This window comes from Poecilia latipinna, unplaced genomic scaffold (genome assembly GCF_001443285.1).
Source record: "Poecilia latipinna isolate Pla-1442-1.1 unplaced genomic scaffold, P_latipinna-1.0 Scaffold1339, whole genome shotgun sequence".
NCBI lineage: Eukaryota > Metazoa > Chordata > Actinopteri > Cyprinodontiformes > Poeciliidae > Poecilia > Poecilia latipinna.
Genome location: NW_015113955.1, coordinates 116771 through 136385, shown reverse-complemented (window position 1 = coordinate 136385; position 19615 = coordinate 116771). Strand labels below are relative to the sequence as shown.

Below are 19615 nucleotides of genomic sequence, written 5' to 3'. Positions count from 1 at the left end.
GAAAAAGGACATAAGAAAAGAGAAAATGGGCACAACAAAAGGAAAGAAAGATGAGACTTAGGGAACAAGGAAGGAAGCAACAGAATAAGGGAGGTAGGACACAAAGATAAAAGGAAATAGGGAAAAGCTCAGACAAGTATTTCTCTTACTCCTTCTTAGGAGAAGAAGAAAAGAAAAAGGGACATGAGGAAGGGAGCCAGGAAGGAAAGATAATAAATGAAGTAAGGGAACAAGGATAAAAGGAAAGAATGAAGATGTGAAGGAAGGAAAACACCAGGGAAGGAAACAGGATTTTTCCTGCCTGAACCCTGAACGGAGCGATAAATGTTGCACCTTTCTGAGGTAGTTTGGGAAGAACCCTTGGACCAAGTGTCGACTTTGTGTTGCTTGAAGTAGTGCTGAAGAAATGTTAAATTTCAGACATAAGAAAATCATCTTGTTTTTACAAAGAAAACCTTTAATGATTAAAAAGCGACAACAGATGTGAGTCTGTTTCTGCGTTACCTTTGCTGCTGAGGAATGCCTTCAAACTTGTTGGACACGGGGGACATCTTACTGACCGGCGGAGGGGTGGAGTCGCTTCCTGAAATATTAACATTGGCGACAACAACAGAGGAAAAACTGAACGCCACATCAGAGCTCGGCCGGAGGAATTAATTAATTTGGTATAAATGTGGAAACAAATCAACATGCTGTGATGGTTAAAGAAAACAATGAGGGGAGGGCGTCTTCTGGCTGAGCTCTCCATGATGAGTGTGTCATCTGAACTGCTGCTATTTACTCTGTGGACGGGTGGTGACGTGTGTGTGTGTGTGTGTGTGTGTGTGTGTGTGCGCGCGTGCGCGTGCGTGTGTGTGTGTGTGTGTGTGCGTGCCTGTGTGTGTGACAGGAAGGAGGAAAACAGTCGGAGATGAATAATTACAAGCCCAACAATATAAAAAGTCAACTTTTTATGGGTTTGAACGTAAATTAAACAACTTTTGCGATTTAAATACCTGCAAGTAGCTTACTATGCTAGTAGTAAAGCTGAACTTTACTGCTAGCACAGAAAGGATGGATGGGTGGATGGATGGATGGATGGATGGATGGATGGAACGTCTTGTGTACGTCTCCATCCTGTATAGAAACTCTTACTTCACGACAGGAAGAGGCTAACAAACCGTCTAAATATGGTTGAAGCTTCACCAACAGGAAATTCTTTAGAAGTCTGATGGAGAAAATGACTTTGTGTTTCTAATACTGGCTCCTAATCTCAAACAACAGCTCTTTATTTCCATCTGATATCTGGAGCGGAGACCGCGAGTCGAGCCGGCTAGCTGCTGTTTCTTGTGTGCTTTGCGGTCTCACCCCCGGTTACTGCGCCCCCTTTACTGTGCGGACTGTGAGAGAGCGGGCTGGGTGGGTCAGACAGGGTGCGTTTGTGTCCAGGAGGCGGGGGCGGAGGTCTCTTCTTGGACAGGGTGGAGCTACCTCCTGGTGTGAGTGTGGAGGAAGGGCCGGATGGGGGAGGAGCTGGAGGAGTGACACATAAGACACATGAGGTGATGAAGTCAACGAATCAAACAAACCTAGGGCTGGACGCTATGGCTGAAAAAGTATCACAATCGGTCAATATTGATAATTACTGATTAGTTTTTTCTTTTCAGTATCTGAAATACTACCAAAATGATGGCATCACTTTTCCGGCAATAAATCAATTAAGTGCATGATCATTTCCATTTGTATTATTTATCGTTTTTCTTCTTTTCTTACTTTCTACCAAAAAATTGGATGATAAAAGTCTTCAGTCTGGCGCACTGGTTTACAGATAATTCATATTTAATGTTATTTGTTGTTTATGTTGTTTTATTAATTTATTTTGGATTTAGGATGCTTGGACATATTTAAAACGTCTTTCCGTTCCAGTATTAAATGTTCATTAGAATTTAAAGTTTTATGACCTTTGAGATTATTTTTGCCATCGTGGCGGACACAAATGTATACATTTCACACCAGAATTTAGGCTCTTATTTTGAAGGGGAGAGAGAAGACAAACTGTTGTCATTCATTCGTTTTTCTGTTGGAAGACATTCTGCTGACTTCCTCAACATAAGCATTATATTTCTTTAAAATTCTCTCAAAAATTCAATATTATCGTTTGTCGCAATAACTTCTGTGACAATTATTGTCCAGCTAAATTTGTTATTGTGATAAAACTTTGTGGTTTTATCCAGTTTTCAATTCACACCGTTATTATTCAGCTTATTTTTAAGCAGTCATGAGGCAACTGATGCTGCTGCAAGTTACTCAACAAATTGTTGCTAGGTAACCAAAGAATGTGTGAGTTGCTAGGCAACCAAAGAGTGAATGAGTTAGTTGTCTCCTAACTAGCTATAAGGAGTTCAGTGAATACTCTATATTATGAACATCCTATCAGATGTATTAATTACTGATATCGATCATATATCTATTGCAATATATATTGTTATTGATTTATTGTCCAGCCCTTAACAAACCCAACAAAAATAATCCCCAAAGCAGGGATGGAGGAGTCAGAACAAAACAGCAAAAATTATCTGGATACAAATATAAGCCACTGGTGAAAAGATGGATTTGGGATACTTGTTGGGGTTTTCTTCCTGAATTATGTCTAATGGGACTCACTAGTTTACTAATGTAGAGTAAAGTAGGATGAAAGCAGCCAGTAGAGAGCTCAGCCAGAGAGCAATCAGCTGTGGTTAAAGGTTTACAGCTCAGTAACGGCAGGGCATCACTCCAGAAAGATTAAAAAATAACATAGGCAAGCAGTAATAGCGAGCCTACATGGTTCAACCACCAAACTGCACATCTGAGCTGTAAAGAAGGAAACAAACCAAAGGGATAAAAAGGAGGGAAGAACTTAAACCAAGATATTCACTGATGTATGGTCGGGTGCCAGCCAGAGTGGCGTAGTGCGAATGAGAGCCAAGGAATGCCAAGTGTGGAGCTGAAAGAATAGAGAAACAAAAAAAGAGAAAGAAAAACAGAGCGGAGATGAGGAGTGTGGGAGAGAATCTCTGAGCGAGTCGGCCTTTATGAAGAGCTGCTCCCACACACACACGCTGGAAAATAAGATGAAACCTTATCAGTGACAAGCGAAGCAAAAAGAGAGGAGAAAATGGCAAACAAGCTGAAGAGTTAGCGGGTTAATCTGTGGATGTTGCTTACCGTCTCAAAGATCGACTTTAACTATCTAACATGGCCCTACAACAACAAACTGCAGCTATTCATTAAAATCAGCTTCAGAGAACAAAAAAAAAAAAAAACAACTGAACCTTTGAGCTGTTACGCAAACTTTTCCACATATTGTCAACCACAAACTTTAACTCATATCTTTGGAATATTATATAACAAAGGAACTTCTAAACAGACTTTGGAGGAGCTGCAGAAATCCACAGTTTGGGTAGGAAACCCACCAAATCCAACTTTTTCACAGCAATCTCAACGGTTCAACTCTGATATTTTCACCACGCCAAAAAAAATCCAATCTGTGCCACAAAGGTGCGCATCCAATTGTTTTCAAAGCGTCAGCAGTCTGACATAAACTCAACATTTATGTCAGTGATGAGTCATGTGCCATAATTATGCACCAGAAGAAGCCAGACGGGGTAAATCAGGACATAAACAGTGGCCGAAAATCATGCTTGTAAAATTATGAATAAAGTTTAAATCACAATCAGACCACTTTTAGCTCTGACTTCACATCCAAACAGATTTCTCTACAGACTGAGATTCAATGGGGTGGTTTGGCCTAGTCAAATTCCAGAATAAAATCCAATTAAAATTTTGTGACAATCTGTCTGAGTTTGAGCTAGAATGGGCAAAAGCCTTTAAATATGCTTCTACAGAAAAGACTCAAGGGGCTGAATGAAAATCTCTGACAATCTTTAAAAAGTCATATTCACAATTATAGCCTACTCATAGGTTGGTAGTGGTAAATTATAACAATAATAAAAAAAAATCATAAAAAAGTGAAGTTTGTGACAAAATGTGGAAAAGTTCAATTGGTGTGGGTATCTTTTTCAAGCCTACAAATCAACAGAGTTCATTTCCTTTCCCAGTAAACAGCAGAAACAGGCATAGAGTTGTAAATAAATGGACAGAAGTGTCTTCAGTTAGAGACCAGTTTACATGACAAAGAGGTCAGTTGAAGGCTGGGACGTCCACCGTGAGACGGCCAACACCCTGATTAGATTTCAGGCCAACATAAGCAACACAGTTCAGCTCTTTATTAGATCTGAACAAATTCACACTTCAACAGGCTGAGCTGAGTTCAACTCCAGATGTTTTGGGAACACAAGAAAAAATTTATTCTTATTTTGAGATTACATTGCTGATTTTAACAATTACAAACACTAGTATTCTTTATGACTTCACAGATATACTTGTTCTTTTCCATCTTCCAACTTAGCCTAAGCATCAGATCATAAAGTCTCACCCTGACATTTTTCTGAAAGCTAAAAAGTTAACATTTTTTCCATTATTGGAAATAACTGAGGTTCTATTTGGTTTAGATTCAACTTAATAACTCAGACATTTATCCAGTCGACAATGGCTACAGATGCAAAAAGAAATCAGCTCAAAATCTTTCAGCCTTATTAGTCCTCATCAGTGACTTCATGGTCTGAAACTCAATAATACTTCCTGATTAGTGAACAAACCACATGCTAATGCTACTGGCTCAAGCTAACAGCTAAACTCTTTACTGTGGAAGTTGTTACCGAGTGAAAAATACACAATGTTAGTACATGCGGGAAGTTTTAAATGAAGTTGAGAGAGAAGATAACAGAAAGGCCACACAGAGTAAAGCAAAGGTAGTAATGCTAACTGCGCTAATTGTGCTAATTGTAATATACAGTTAAAACCAGATGAGTGAATAAAAAAAAACACTATGAAATGAGATATTGGCTGACATAAGTAGGAGTCAGCGAAAATAAACAGAAAGTGTTGCTGTAAATAAAAGAAAAAAAACTGGTGTGAAAAAGAAAACTCTTCAAAAAGAAACAGAAGAACTATAATGAAAGTCTTTAATACAACTGTATTAACTGCAGCTTAACGCTTAAAGGTCTGTTTTGCTCTGCAGCTGACACTGGAATAACAGATTAAACGGCTTATGCAGCATTTTGTGATGTTTTTGACACTGATGATGTTGTGACAGAGGGAAGAGTGTTATTTTTAATTGCAATACTGCAGAGACAGCACAAAAACCATAATTGGACAAGGTGTGTTTCTAGCGTTCCTTCTTTAACACAATCATCACCTGCCTTCTCCTGAGGCTGCGTTTTCCTCCAAGTTTACTTTATAAGTAATCCTAATGACACCTGATTTCCGCCCTCTGATCTGTGTGTTGACAAACTGCATACCACTGCTGGGTGTGTGTGTGTGTGTGTGTGTGTATGTGGAGACTGAGCAAAGTGGAAACTTCCCACTAACCTGCTGCTAATTCTCTCCTGATAATGAATCCATATATGTACAGATTCTCTCTACAGTAATAACACACACTGCAAAAACACAAAGTCTATATTTTTGGTGAAGTTACTAGTGTAAATGCTTTAGTAGAATTTAAATGAGACAAAAGTAACTTGCAAGTAAATTTATAGGATATAGTAGCTTGTTTTTAGTCAATAATTCCTTAATATTTATGAAAAAAGTTCTTGTTTCACTCCCTCGATTATTTCACAAGCAAAACTAGAACTTTTTCATCAATATTAAGGAACTATTTCTTAAAACAAGCTCCTGTATCTTGCTAAAAAGTTACTTGTCGGTTTTGTCTTATTTCAATCGTTCTAAGACATTTGGACTATAAACTTGACCAAAAACACTTGGTAAGATTTTGAGTTTTTTCAGTGCACAGCCTTCTATGCCTCCTTGGATTAGAAGCTCACATTTGCATCGATATCTGCAGGATCCTGAATTTGAATTTCAAAAAGCAGATAAACTCTGAAACCCGGCTGGAATAACAGCGGACGCTCTCGGAGCAGGCATGTCTGACCTTTGCCCTGGTTCCTGGGCGGCAGCGGCGGCCCGTCGGCCACGGGGGAGGAGCTGAGGTCGGTGGAGGCGCTGTACATCTGGTTGGTGAAGGCGCTGTAGGAGAGCCGCTGCTGCTTGTCCCTCTGGCTGATGAAGCCTGGCAGGGAGAGCTTGTCGTGGGGCGACAGGCTGGAGGAGTGGCAGAAGCTCTGCGGCCTGGGAGAGCGGTCCTTCTTGATGGGACTGGGCTGGAGAGGAACGAGGACAAAGACACCAATCAGTCTCAAAATGACTTCCTGAACATAAAAACCTGGAAAACTGAGGCATTAAGAACTAGAAAATAAAATATATCTTCTCTGTCAGTTGTCCCCTGAACAAGTTGACTGCTACTTGTATGCAGAGGAGTAAGTTTCCCTAAGCTGCTGTTGAATTCTGGGAGATTATATTAACTACTTTCTGCTTAAAAAAGAAAACAGATCATTTCTGGCATTTTAATTGGTTGGAGTGTGGCTTGTCCAGAACACCATTCCTGCAAGAACCACAACTGTGTTCATATTTATATCTAGTGCTTATAAACTTAGGCAGTTTGATTAATCTGATTAAATGTTTTAATCGATTGACAGCATTAAATTAAGAGTTTCAACATTGTATATTGACACAACAATACCCTTTCTAACGCCACATCAGATCATTTTTTGAAACAAAACTTAACTCTCTTAAAGAAACGCAGCTTCTTTGTCCATCGCTGTTGTTTGTGGATACCGCTTGTGCGTCAGATTATGGCCGTACCAAAAACACAACACAAAGTTCCTGCTCAGGACCTTTTTTTTTTTATTTCTTTTTGTATTTAGAAATATAGACTTCCATCACATTCATTAATTACAACTTTACAACCTTAACAACTTTGTTAAGGTCGTACATGAGGATGGGAGCAGAAAGTCCAAGTGAGCAAAAATGTGGAGCGCACCACCTGAAATAATACAATACCACGAGAACCAAAACACTTCATACTTCTTATATGTACAAAAGAAAAACGCAAATAATTGCATGAAGATTTATAATGCATTAAAATCAATTTAATTAGTTAATCTAAATTAAGGCAGAAAGGTCTGGCCTTGATTTTTATGCTTCCATTTTTAAATTTAGTTTCTTAAAACCAGGAGATGTGGAGACATGAACACCGTATCTTCATCACCTTGTCGTCCAGGTCGTCGTCGCTCTCGTCCATCTCCTCCAGTCTGAGGCTCCACTCGTACTCCACATGGATGTGAGGATTGAACTTCCCCTCTGCAGCCTGAACGAGCTGAATCAGAGAAAAGAAGCACAAAAACACTCAAATCAACATCTAAAATTATGCTTCATGAAAAGCCCTACCTTTCGTGTCTTCTGTGAATAAAGACATAAAAGGCTCAGGCCAACAGGAATATCATGAGTTAGATCTGCAAAAGTATTAACACATATTTAACTTCTTTATATTTACTGAATTTAGTGGCATTTTGTGAAAAACCAACACAAAGTACAGCATAATTGAGAAGACTTCAAGGGTCTTGGTCTTATTGTTTGCTTATATTTTTGTCTGGCAAAAGCAAACGATTAAACCACTTTCCTTTAGAACCAGTTAGAGCTTGATGAGCTGGGTTGCAACAAGTGGAAACAAACAAAAACAGTTCTAAACATTTAATTCTGTAACTAAAAACATGTATCCAGCTCCAGAGATTCCTGTTTCTGCAATTGTAGCTGCAAATCTTTTACCATGTGTTAATCTGCATACTGAAAATGTTAAAGTAAAGCCACAGCATGATACTTTCATCACCATATTTTATGATGAAGGTATCTTCAGTTGCAGAACTAATACTAGTGATGTTAAAATAAAAGGGGCTCAATACAAATGCATGCCACACTTTTCAGCTGTATATTTGTGAATAAATCAACCAATCAAGTTTATATGAGTCGCATATTTCAGCAGCAAGGCAGTTCAAAGATCTTCATAAAAACACAAATATCAACAAAAAGTGCCGTCTTTACACTTCAGAATGTTGATTAGTGTTTCGTGTTGTAAAATTTATTTATTTTTTGTCCAATTCAAAATCAAGCACTATTTTGTGTTGGTAAAATACAAAATACATTGAAGTTTGCTGAAACTAGGCAAAATAAGGGTGTATGAATACTTTTGTATGTCTAAAAAAATAAATGTAAAATGTATTTTAAATTCTACATACAGTGGGTACAAAGCAGTCTGCTCATATTTGCATTAATTACAAGCACATTAACAATTTCTTCCACTCTGTTGTCCCAGTTGCCTGAGGCTCAACACAGACTCAACACTGCCATCTAGTGTTCTGTCTAAACACCTCCATTTCTCCTCAGCATCAATCCTATCTGGTTTGTTTTAAGCTCCAAAAATCTCTAACTTAACCAAACTGATGTTTTTGTTTTTAGTGTGTTTTCATGGCTTTAACCGGAGGGTTTATTTTTGTATTTTCTCCTCCGACGTCCATCGTTTCCAGCTGCACTTACTGCCTCCTCGCACTGAGTGTTCCTCAGTTGCCTGGCAACATCCAGGGCCGTCTCTCCGTTCTGATTGGCTGAGGAAGGGGAAAGACGCAAAAAAAAAAAAGAAGAAGAAAAAAATGATTAACACTTTGAGGCTGATGCGCACGCAGAGACGGCAGAGGATGAGTGTGACTCACCGATGTCGGTGGCCGGCTTGCCTCTCAGGAGCAACTTGAGGCACTCGGGCTTTTCGTAGATGCAGCAGTAATGCAGGGCGGTGTTCCCCCACTCGGTCTGCTTATCCAGGTTACCACTGCAGGAAAAAACACTCTGATTCCTCACTTTTTGTGTCCGTCTGACATGTAATTATGCAACATTTTAAGAAATTACATTCAATAAGAGAGGTTATTATTTAAAGCTTTAAGTCTGTGGTGGATGAGCAATTGGAAAAAGGGAATAAATTAAAGCAGAGAGCAAGAGCTTGACCCATTTCTTTTTGCCTTGTGGGAATCTGAGCAGAGCAGCACTAAGCCTACCTCTGCTCTTCAGCTTTATATATATATATATATAAAAAGAGACTAATACAATTTGTTTCTGCAGACAAGTTTTCCTTCTCTTGCAGATATAGAGTTAATACACATGTGTGGATTAATTTTTCGCTACCTGTTCTGCACAAGGAAGTCCACCAGATGCAGTGAGGTCTGGTCGGCAGTGCGGACGGCGTAGTGAAGAGCTGTCTCTCCAACTTCCTGCAGGGGGCCATCAAACACAACAGAGCCACACTGAGGCAACGTCCATTCTGTATTCTGGTGTGTGTGTGTGTGTGTGTGTGTGTGTGTGTGTGTGTGTGTGTGTGTGTGTGCAAGAGAGGTTGTTTGAGGATTTAAACAAACTGCAGTAAACAAAATGGCTCCTAAAAATAGCAATTCTGCATTGTTAAAGCTGAGTTTTTGCAAAAGTTTGCCTCTAAAAAGGTTTTAAATTCACAAACAGGGATGGAAATATGAGGAAATAATTACTGCATCCACCTTTGAAAAGGTCAAAGGATGGACTAGCCTTTTTATGTCGTGTAAAGCCCGGGTTTGGATGTCACTTTGCAGCAATCGGAGTTACTGACAGCAGCAGATCAGATAGTGGTGACTCAGACTTCACAGTGCAGACGACAGCAGCAGCAGCAGCAGCAACTCCCTTCGTCACCAAATCACATCCTCTCTCATCCTTGTTACTCTGCTGCACCGTCGCACACCTAATTTTTTAATCAGAGGAACTACCGTGTTGGCGTTGTAAAACCCTGACCCATTTACGTCGGATTAAATCTGATCAAGCGTGCCGTCTCCATCGCCCGTTATTTAACTTTCATTAAACGCCTGAAGAGGCACCGCAAACGGAGAGCAAACGGAGAGCAAACTGCAGCAAACGGGCAGTGCGGCAAAATAAATAAAAGAAGAAAAGAACAGACACAAGAGCACATGTGTAGCAATTTAAGGGAATAAGGAATCGGCACAGATGTTGGAGATCTAAGTGGCAGCGGTTTGCTGGCTAGCAGCACCTGCTGTGGTAAAGTCTGTCAGATGACTCAGACTTTTTCCAGTTGCTTACGCCCATTTTTTTCCTGGAGTTGGTAGAAATATCTTATTGTTGGGTTTTTCAAGTCGCTTAATGATGAAACCCTCTGAGATCTGTGGACTGCTGGGAGTTTTAAGTGAATATATTACATATTTCTGTGCATTTCTATGATTTACAAGAAGCCTATTTTGGTTCTATAATACATAATCTCTGCATGCTTAAGATGCTTTCTTTGGTATTTTTGGATGAACCTAGTTAAATACAACACTTGAGTCTACTTTAACTTTTAATGATTGAATAATTCATATGCCTGGATCAGCTGGCTTAAACTAACATTTCTCTACAGAAGGAAAATAGAAGTTAATCGTCATTTTAAATTAAATGTTTATTTCCAGAACACGCCTTTCAGCTTGATCTAGGATTTAAGAAAGCAAAATGGAACAAAAAATAAAAACATAGTTGTGCAGAAACATTTGCCTTCATGTACCAACAGGACTCTCCGGACACGCTCAGCGGTGACGCAGCGGTCCCACTCACCGGTCCCGCCTCCGGCAGCGGCTCCATCAGCTCCACCCCCTCGGCGTAGACCTGGATGAGAGCCAGCAGGTCCCGGGTCTGGATGGCCTCAAACAACTCGATCATCTTGGCCGCCGCCGACGTGCACGTCTTCCTCGCATACTTGTGGTCCACGTACTTGGCGTTGATGAACTCCTTCCTCACCGTCCTGAGGACAAAGTCGAGTTTCTCAAGAAGGTTTTCTGTGAAGGAGACGCCCGGATGGAGGAAGTACTTACATGTCGCTTGAGGGGTTTGGTTTCGGAGAAGGGGAGGAGAGGTTGGCCTCCATGATTTCATTGAAACTACTGTTTCCTACATTCTTGGCCAACTGAGAGAAAGACAGAAACATGCAGTCAGATCAGGTTATTACAATTCACAAGCTGTAATTACTATGGACGGACGGACGGACGGACGGACGGACGGACGGACGGACGGACGGACGGACGGACGGACGGACGGACGGATGAACGGACGGATGGACGGATGGATTCATGTCTTATATTAGTAAAAAGAAGCATGGCCATAGATGAACATAAATCAATAATCAATGATTACTGAGGCTCACCAACAGCTCTGAGGTCCCCAGCTTGTCCAGCTCCATGGACTGGATGCGGGAGATGTGGACGCCCATCTCACGGTGGATCCCAGAGCATTCGATGCAGGTCAGGATCCCCAGGTTGGTGGACAGCCACTTCGGCTCTGCAATGACCAGAGATCGATTCGTCCGTCAGCCTGAGCAGCGACAACAATTCACTGCAGAATATGAAACGAGTTGCCAGAAAATGGTGAGAAATCCAAACCTAACACACAACAACTCCAAACTGAGGCCTTCAGTGTCTGACTAAAATAACAGCAGGAGTTGATTTGACAGCTTGATTAATACACACACTTCTCCTCTTACGATATTTATGTTGCGCAACAATTCAACAGAGGAGTGGTTTCTAAATCTGGATGCTAACACAGCAAACAGACATCTAACATGATCACCAGGAAACGTGATTGCCAATCATGTCAAAAAAGAAGAAGAAGAGGCGTTTTTCTTATTCCCCTTTGGCCAGTTTCTAAAGGGATGAAAAACTATGAAAAAACAACAAATACTTCCACAGTCAAACATTTAAAAATTATATGGATGGACGGACGGATGAACCTCATTTATTCTAGCTGTTCATTTTGTCATAACAGATAAAAACCTGTTTTAGAAACAGATGAAGTTTCATTGATCTCTGCCGCCACCAGATGTTTGTTCAACTGGTAACCAAGCAACATTTAAACCCTCCACCAGAAACATCTGGTCTCACAAATTAAAAAGAACAGCTCAAACATCAGTGAAGCACTAACCGAGGTAAGCATCACTATGTTAGCCAGCTATAACTCAATCATCTCCCAACTCTGTGATTCAGTGAAAACAGCAGAAAAAGCTCTAAAAGAAACGAGTCGACCAGATAAACACGACGACCAGATGCTAGCCACAGAGAGCATGTTGAGCACGATGAGTGAATAACTGCAGGGTGACCTATGACGCTGCAAATCACACACAGGAAGAAGAGCAGGATCTCAGCTTCAATGACAACCTCTTTCTTCTTTACCCAAGGTAGCGCGATGCTAAGAGGAGAAAAGCAACACTAGCGGCTGAATCTCATTAAGAAAACGAGACATCTGCAACACATTTACAATCAAATCTGGGCGTATCGATGGATGCAGCAACAAGAGCACAGACGCGACAAATTGCCTCCCCTCCCCTCAAATTGCAGGGGTCGGCGTCGCGTGTGTGACTTATGTAACAAAGTGATGTAATGTTGTTGTTTCTCGAGCCTTGAAATGTTGCTTTTTTCTCCTTCAGAGCTTAAAATCCTGCCTTCGGTCAGTCAGAAAGCTGCTGATGGTGTGTGTGGATCTGTGTATGCAAACATGCGATGTGTGTGTTCACTGTCAGAAACATGAAATTCTGCAGGCCTCCAGAGAGCAAACGCTTCATGCTAACAGCTTTAGCATTCATATTCTGGTTTATTAATTTACTCAATTACATTTACTTGAGTAACTTCTATTTTTTAAATTACTTTTTGCTTTTATTTGAGTAATTTTATTATGAAGTATCTGTAATCTTACTTGAGTAATATTTTGGATTTTTTACCCACTGAATGAAAAACAAACATGTTTTAACCAAAAATTCACCAGACACAGACACACTTTTTGTTAAAGTTTTATAAGTTTTTTTATTGAAAAAACTGATTTGGGGAAATTTTTAAAAATCCAATTTTGTTACTTTTGGCATTTTGTTCCTTAAAAAACCAAAATGTCCACTTAACTTTATATTTTGGTCCATCTATAATGTAATTTTCAAACATTAAATGATTGATAATTTGATCAGCTACACATACTTTTTTACTTTTACTTGAGTAAAATTTCCGGATTTTCTACCCACTGAATGAAAAACAAATATAGTTTAACCAAAACTTCACACCTACAGTTTTTGTTAAAGTTTTTAATAAAAGAAACTGATTTAGGAAATTTTTCTTTTGCCTGATTTTGTTATTTTTTGTTACTTATATGAATTATTGTCATGTTTGTCCTGAAAATACAAAAAAATTCTACTTAACTTTATATTTTGGTCCATCTTATAATGTAATTTTTAAATATTAAATGACTGATAATTTCATCAGTTACAGAAGACTAGAGTAGACTTTTTACCAAATACATTTTCACTCTTACTTCTTAATATATTGAAGTAGTGCTACTGTTACTTGAGTATAACATTTAGGTTCTTTGTTCAGGACTGCAGTCAGACAGAGCGAACTGTGACGCAGCAAAAGTGCCTTGTGGGTCTAAATAAAACATTTCCAGCTAACAGCTCAGAGGAGGAAGCTGGTTCCTCTTCTCAGGACAAGGTGAGGCTCGACTCAGCACCGTCTGTGTGTCTGTGGACAGCGGCAGCAGCACAGACCTGCAGCTCCGCAGTCGCAGCAGATCTCGTTGCCTGGCATGCGCAGCACGTCTTCTATGATGGCTTTAGTCAAGTCCTCTAATCCGTCCTCCCCGCCGCTGCTCTGCTCTCCTCGGAAAGCCATGTTCAGAGCCTCCTCCTTGCTGTTGGTTAGCACGGAGATCCATCTGCAAGACGGGACAGAATTATTGTCCTGAAGAGTAAAATTTAGAACATAAACAGAAACAACTTGCATCATTTTTTATTTTGCCATCATCTGATAAACATTGCATGTTTATATAAAAACAGTCCTTCATGGCTTCTATTCAGCCAGATACTCAGATCTGCACTTGACACATTTTCCAATAAATAATAATATTTATGTTTTGAGACCATTTTCAAGGAATGTAATGGTAATGGCAATACATATCTATCAGCAGGTAATTGACAGTTTTACAGTTTATATTTCATATGCAAAAACTGCAACATTAAGTCTTTAGAAAATTTTATTTTTATTCATCGAAATATTTCACTAGTAAGAGAAATAAACTGATGTGCAAAAGTGAGACGTGTTGGCACGAAGTAAAAGTAGGCAGAAATGTCATTGTAATGATCAAGTCTGGAACAAACTGAACTGATCCTTTAGGAGCATTTTCATGCTTGATTTCATGATAAATCTGAGTAGTTTATTTTAAAGAAACGGTCATCAGCAGAACAGAAAAGAAGTGAAAGCACAATCTTTGAAAAAGCTCATTTAGAGACAGGCTGTTACATCCTGGGTGCAAAAAGAAGCATGATCACAGATCCTTCCTCCGATCAGCTCTAAGACTTTAAAACCATCCCAACAAACGCAATGAGTTTTTGCAACTCTGCGGCTATTATTTGGACAGTTTCTCACTTCTTCTTGCTTTTTTAATGCAAATCTTGAGCATTTTCCTTTCTAAATTAACCTACTCAGGCTAATTTAGTCAGAGTATGCATTTATTTTCTTATGTTATGAATTTCCCTGCTGTGGGACAATAAACTGTATTTCTAACCCATCAAGACACCTATAAACTAAGATGAAAGTCTCACTGCAAACAAATGAAATACACTTTCATAACCTACTCTAAACTCCCTTTGTTTAGACAACGTAAAGAAAATGGGAGAAAAACTAACATTTTAAGAAGAGCAAAGCTTTTTAACTCTTAATTTCTGAATATGATTTTCTTGCCTCCAGTCTATTTCTGCTTGCAGGTTTATTTTTCCCTGAGAACAAGGTCAACTGACTCAAAAAGAAACACCCACGCAAAACTGTGGTCACTACCCATCACTCAGACAGGAAGCACTGTAGCTCCCTTTCAAACATGCCCTGTGCACAGCGCTAACCCTTCATCGCTCACCGCACATGTATACACACAGAGCTTAATGAGACTGACATTTGGACTCCATTTGTTACGCCTCTAAAGCTGTGAGGAGCCCCCACAGAATGGGCGCAAAAGGATCTGTTAGATTACATGTAGATGTGTGAAGAAATGGGGCCATTTTAAGGAGCAGCTGAATCAAAATGTGAAGTTTAATGTGCTTCTAATCCAGCTGAGGCATTGGGTGGGTGCACAAGCAGTGGGACAGTGGACATTTCTGTCCCAGTAACATGCAGGCGCTTCATTTGGAGTTCATGACGGGAAACAGCGGAGAGCATATGCATCGAAAAGGATGAACACAGTTTCACGTGATCAGAAAAAAAGAAACGAGTATCCCAGAAGATAAACGGGTAGCACTTTACTTACAGGGATGTGCATAAGACTGAGATAACATCTGTTATCAACATGAAGGAGTCTGCTTGAATGTTTATAACTGCTGTCATGACGTGTCATTCGGTAAATAATGACACTTTTAATGCAAAGTTGACACTATTAATGGACTTTTAATGCAACTTTGCAGTAATAGGGTTATTATTTACCAAAAGACACTTCATGACAACAACTGTAAACATTCATTAAATGTTCATGATAGCGTCAGGTCAGTCTTATGCACACTCCTTCAAATAGTGTGCATACTCTACAACTGCTGACTCAGTGTTAGTAAAAACAAAACAAACTAGAGGCATTCAGTTATAAAAGTTAGAATAGATGATAATGGGTTTTCAGCCAACTCTTCTGACTTAAGTAAAAATTTGAAATGTTGAGCATAAACATGACTTAATACTTCATATGAACATAAATGACTCTTCATGAATGTTTATGACTGTTGTCATTCAGTAAATAATGACACTTTTAGTGCAAAGTTGCCTTAAAAGTTGCGTTAAAAGTGTCAACTTTGCACTGTTTGGTAAATAATGACACTTAAAGTAAATTTGCATTAAAACTTATATATAAAGTCCATTAAAAGTGTCAACAACAGTTGACAATACTCCTTTATAACAGGTGTTAAATCATGTTGATGAAAGTTTCATGTCAGCCTTATGCAGACCCCTTCAAATAAAGTGTTACCAAACTTCCATTTGCTAAATGTAAAAGGCGTTATCCGGAAATCCACTCTAGTTTGAGGAGCATCAGCTGCTCTCACATCTTTCATGCTTTGTATGGATTGAATAGTGCATGTCTATAGGGATCAAGAGTGTGATATTCAGCTGTGAAATAAAGTCACAATCAAATAGTTTTAGTGTTGTTTTTGTTTGTCACATATTAAAGGATCAACTGATCCAGAATAAGATACGACAGGTTGACTAAGCTGGTGATACAGAATCAAACGTGGAGAACTGGAGCTTTATTTACCCAACATGCCGTCTGATGATGTCGACATGTAAGGCAAAAGTGTCACATGGGTAAAAAGTTTCAAAACTGTTAAGAGATCTAAAGTTATTTTAATGAGATTCAACAGAAAGTGCTGGAATGAAAGGAGCATACCGTGCCACAGTGCTGCCCCTCCCCCATCTGTTTCTGAACACTTTCAGTCAGCAAATTGACAGGAGATTCCTATACCTTTGTCTCACATGGCGGTTTATTTATGTTAGCAGTTTTTTTTTTATAGCTGCTGACTGTAGTATGATTTCCTGTGAAGATAAGCCGGCTATAATTAGCTTCTTCAAGAAGCAGAATGGCGAATATTAAAATATTCTGTAAAAAAATTGCTTTAAAATCACAACGGATTAAAGTAGCAAAGTAAAATTGAAGATAATATTTATGAAACAGCATTATTACACTTACAAATACTCAGGAGAGATAAAGATATTCATGTGTGAAGACCTTCACTGTTTATAAAATGCCTTAATGTGGAAACGAAAGCAGCACCAGCTGCTGCTGTCAAGGTGTTTTAAAGTCAGTCGGCGGTTTTAAACCATCAAGAATCTGGCAGAGCTATTGATAACATCCTCATTATGCATGAAAACTGTTTCCAGATGCATCAGAACTTTTACTATTTACTAAAACAACCGCCTCTTCTTTTACTATATCTTCTTAAACGGTTCTGCCTTCACCATATTTCTAACTTACAATGTAACAAAACTGTTGAGCATTTTATCTGGTTTATCTAATGAAACTAAAACCGCCGTTGATTGGTCGCATGTGGTGTGCCTGCGACTGCGTCTTATTTGCATTTGCCATCTATTCGGCGCTATTTGAGACTGCTGTAGTAATCGACAGTAAAATTTAGCACTGAAAATGTGGTTGAGATCCTTGTAATAGTTTTATTTAACAAATAAAATGGTTCCTGTGTAAGAAAAACTCTGGATTTTACCAGTTTTTTCAATTGAAACTATATGAGAAGTTGGCCCAGATTACCAGATGGGATTATTATTTTTTATTTTTTTAATACTTACATGACAAACTCTTGTTCGTCTTCAGCTTGGAAGTGATAAGTCCGGTTATCTGCAGAGACCACAGACCAGGATGTCAAGCATGCAAATCCAATGTTTTGCATTTTGCAACACAACGGGCAGCATCCACAAGTTAAACTGTTCAGAAATGTCACATGAATCAGAGAGAAAATGTTTTGCACACATTCATTCTCCTCCCTAAGGAATTTTTCAACAAAACAGAGATAATAAATAATGTTCTTGAACAGCTGATGTTTGTTTTATTGTCTATCAATGAAAAAGTTTAAATTTACAATTCAAAAGCATACAGCTTGTGTCAAACTATAATTTGAATCCAAAAACTAATAATATCTGGGTTAATAATAAACATAAGTATCTATTAACCCTGAGATACTGTGTAACAAAGGAAGACTTTAGTTTTTTTTATTACTTTATGGTTAAATATTTATCATTTCAAAAAGCACTGAAACTTGAAGAAATTTATTTCACAATGAAAACAATAAATCACATATTTCTTTCTTGAAAAAGCAATGTCAGTTCAATTTTTTAAACTAATATTTATCCAGAATTTAAAGTAAAAATTACTTTTCTCCTTTCTGTATGCACATTTCTAACCGGTTCAGGTAAGCAGAAGAATTTAAGATTTTTAAAAAAAACTTACGAGAAATTAGATCGAAGCATTTCCTGTCCTCAGAGCTCGGCTTCACCTGGCAGGTGAGCAGGTTGAGTTTGACAGGCTGCCTGTTGGACTGAAAACATAAAGAGAGTAAGGTTTATCCAATGGACTGAACACGTTATAAGTTAATATTTTATAAGTTTTGTTTTTCCAGCGCTTTTTATTCTAGTGACTGCAATGATCCAACATGTAAAAATGAGAAATACTGCTGCGGATTGCACCTGAAAAACACCACAAACTGTATTACAATAAGGAGAATTGAACAAAAAAACAATATAAAAGATGAAACCTTTTATCTAAATTATTTGCATATTTGTTGCAAACATGTTTAAACTCCACTTGTAGCCTTTTTAGGACTATCTTTGCAATTTTAGCTTCAAATTATTTAGAAAACTGAAGCCTGGTCCCCCATTAAGGATCTCTATTCAGTAATAACACACCTACTTGGCACAGGCGCAGCGAGCATCGTGTCCTGCCAGCGTCCGGGCAGAGGACAGACCGGGGCACGTGCTAATGAAATGCTAACAGGCTGAGTGAGATAAGCCTTGCAGCCAAGCTGGCCTGCTGTCAACTGAAGTCACCAAGAGTTCAGATGAAGAAGAACAAATAGAGAGGTGGCAAACTGCTGTCACATTAAGATGAACGATAAGTTTAGTATGTTAACCACAAGTGGGCTTCAGGAGATGTAAACATCTAGCCAACAGACCAAGATATAACAGGTTCTTAAAAATTATTTTTAAGGAATTTCTTCTTTTGGACATGTAGCGCAAATAGAGTGAGAGACAACAGCTGTCGAAAAATCGTTAGAATCATTATACAAAGACAAATCTAACTCCTTCATGCTGTGTTACAGATGCTAAACAATCCAAGCTTAACAAAACCAACAACTCAGTTCAACACTGAAACTAACAATGCAAACTAATTATAACATACAGATGAGATGTAGCATTTGGTATCAAAGAGTCATTTTCATATGATGGCAGCAGAATGTCAGAATAGAGTAAATTATAAATTAATTTTCATAAAAAAATAAAAATAATAATTGTATATCTCACTGAATTCACAGATTATGGTAATAACAGATTTAGTGGCTGCAGTTATCTCTGTGTAAATGTTCAACAGGACAAGATACTTTCCAATATTTAGTAATTTTGTTTAACATAAGAACATTTCAGGAGGTATTATCGTCTCACTAGAACCAAAATTCTTTCAACAAGGGGAAAAAATGACAGTTTTTTTCACTTTTTTGGCTTTTAGCTAAGTGTGTTCCTACTTTTAACTATGTTTTCTCCTGCCTTTGGCTACAATGGCTAGGTTTTCTCCTGCTGTTAGCTAGTTTTCTAGTTTTCCTCCTGCTGTTAACTAGGTTTTTTCCTGCTGTTAGCTAGGTTTCCTCCTGCTGTTAGCTAGGTTTTCCTCCTGCTGCTAGCTAGGTTTCCTCCTGCTGTTAGCTAGGTTTTCCTCCTGCTGCTAGCTAGGTTTTCTCCTGCTGTTAACTAGGTTTTCCTCCTGCTGCTAGCTAGGTTTTCTCCTGCTGTTAGCTAGGTTTTCCTCCTGCTGCTAGCTAGGTTTTCTCCTGCTGTTAACTAGGTTTTCTCCTGCTGCTAGCTAGGTT

The 19615-nt window shown here is 38.8% G+C and overlaps 1 protein-coding gene across 5 annotated transcripts in view; it reads right to left on the bottom strand.

Annotated features, from left to right (window-relative positions):
* asap1b (ArfGAP with SH3 domain, ankyrin repeat and PH domain 1b) overlaps positions 1 to 19615 on the bottom strand; it is a 73101-nt gene that overhangs the window by 10900 nt on the left and 42586 nt on the right. For 2 of the 5 annotated variants that reach the window (XM_015055862.1, XM_015055863.1), the window contains 14 exons: positions 17986 to 18073; positions 17328 to 17376; positions 13550 to 13716; positions 11174 to 11307; positions 10845 to 10936; positions 10588 to 10774; positions 9148 to 9233; positions 8682 to 8797; positions 8509 to 8576; positions 7187 to 7294; positions 6011 to 6239; positions 1348 to 1512; positions 505 to 583; positions 334 to 398 (listed from right to left, as the gene is read on the bottom strand). In XM_015055862.1, coding sequence (XP_014911348.1) covers positions 334 to 398; positions 505 to 583; positions 1348 to 1512; positions 6011 to 6239; positions 7187 to 7294; positions 8509 to 8576; positions 8682 to 8797; positions 9148 to 9233; positions 10588 to 10774; positions 10845 to 10936; positions 11174 to 11307; positions 13550 to 13716; positions 17328 to 17376; positions 17986 to 18073 — 1633 coding nt within the window. Of the gene's footprint in view, positions 1 to 333; positions 399 to 504; positions 584 to 1347; positions 1513 to 2896; positions 2966 to 6010; positions 6240 to 7186; positions 7295 to 8508; positions 8577 to 8681; positions 8798 to 9147; positions 9234 to 10587; positions 10775 to 10844; positions 10937 to 11173; positions 11308 to 13549; positions 13717 to 17327; positions 17377 to 17985; positions 18074 to 19615 lie in introns of all 5 variants that reach the window. The other 3 variants (XM_015055866.1, XM_015055867.1, XM_015055865.1) reach the window with 2 other exon arrangements.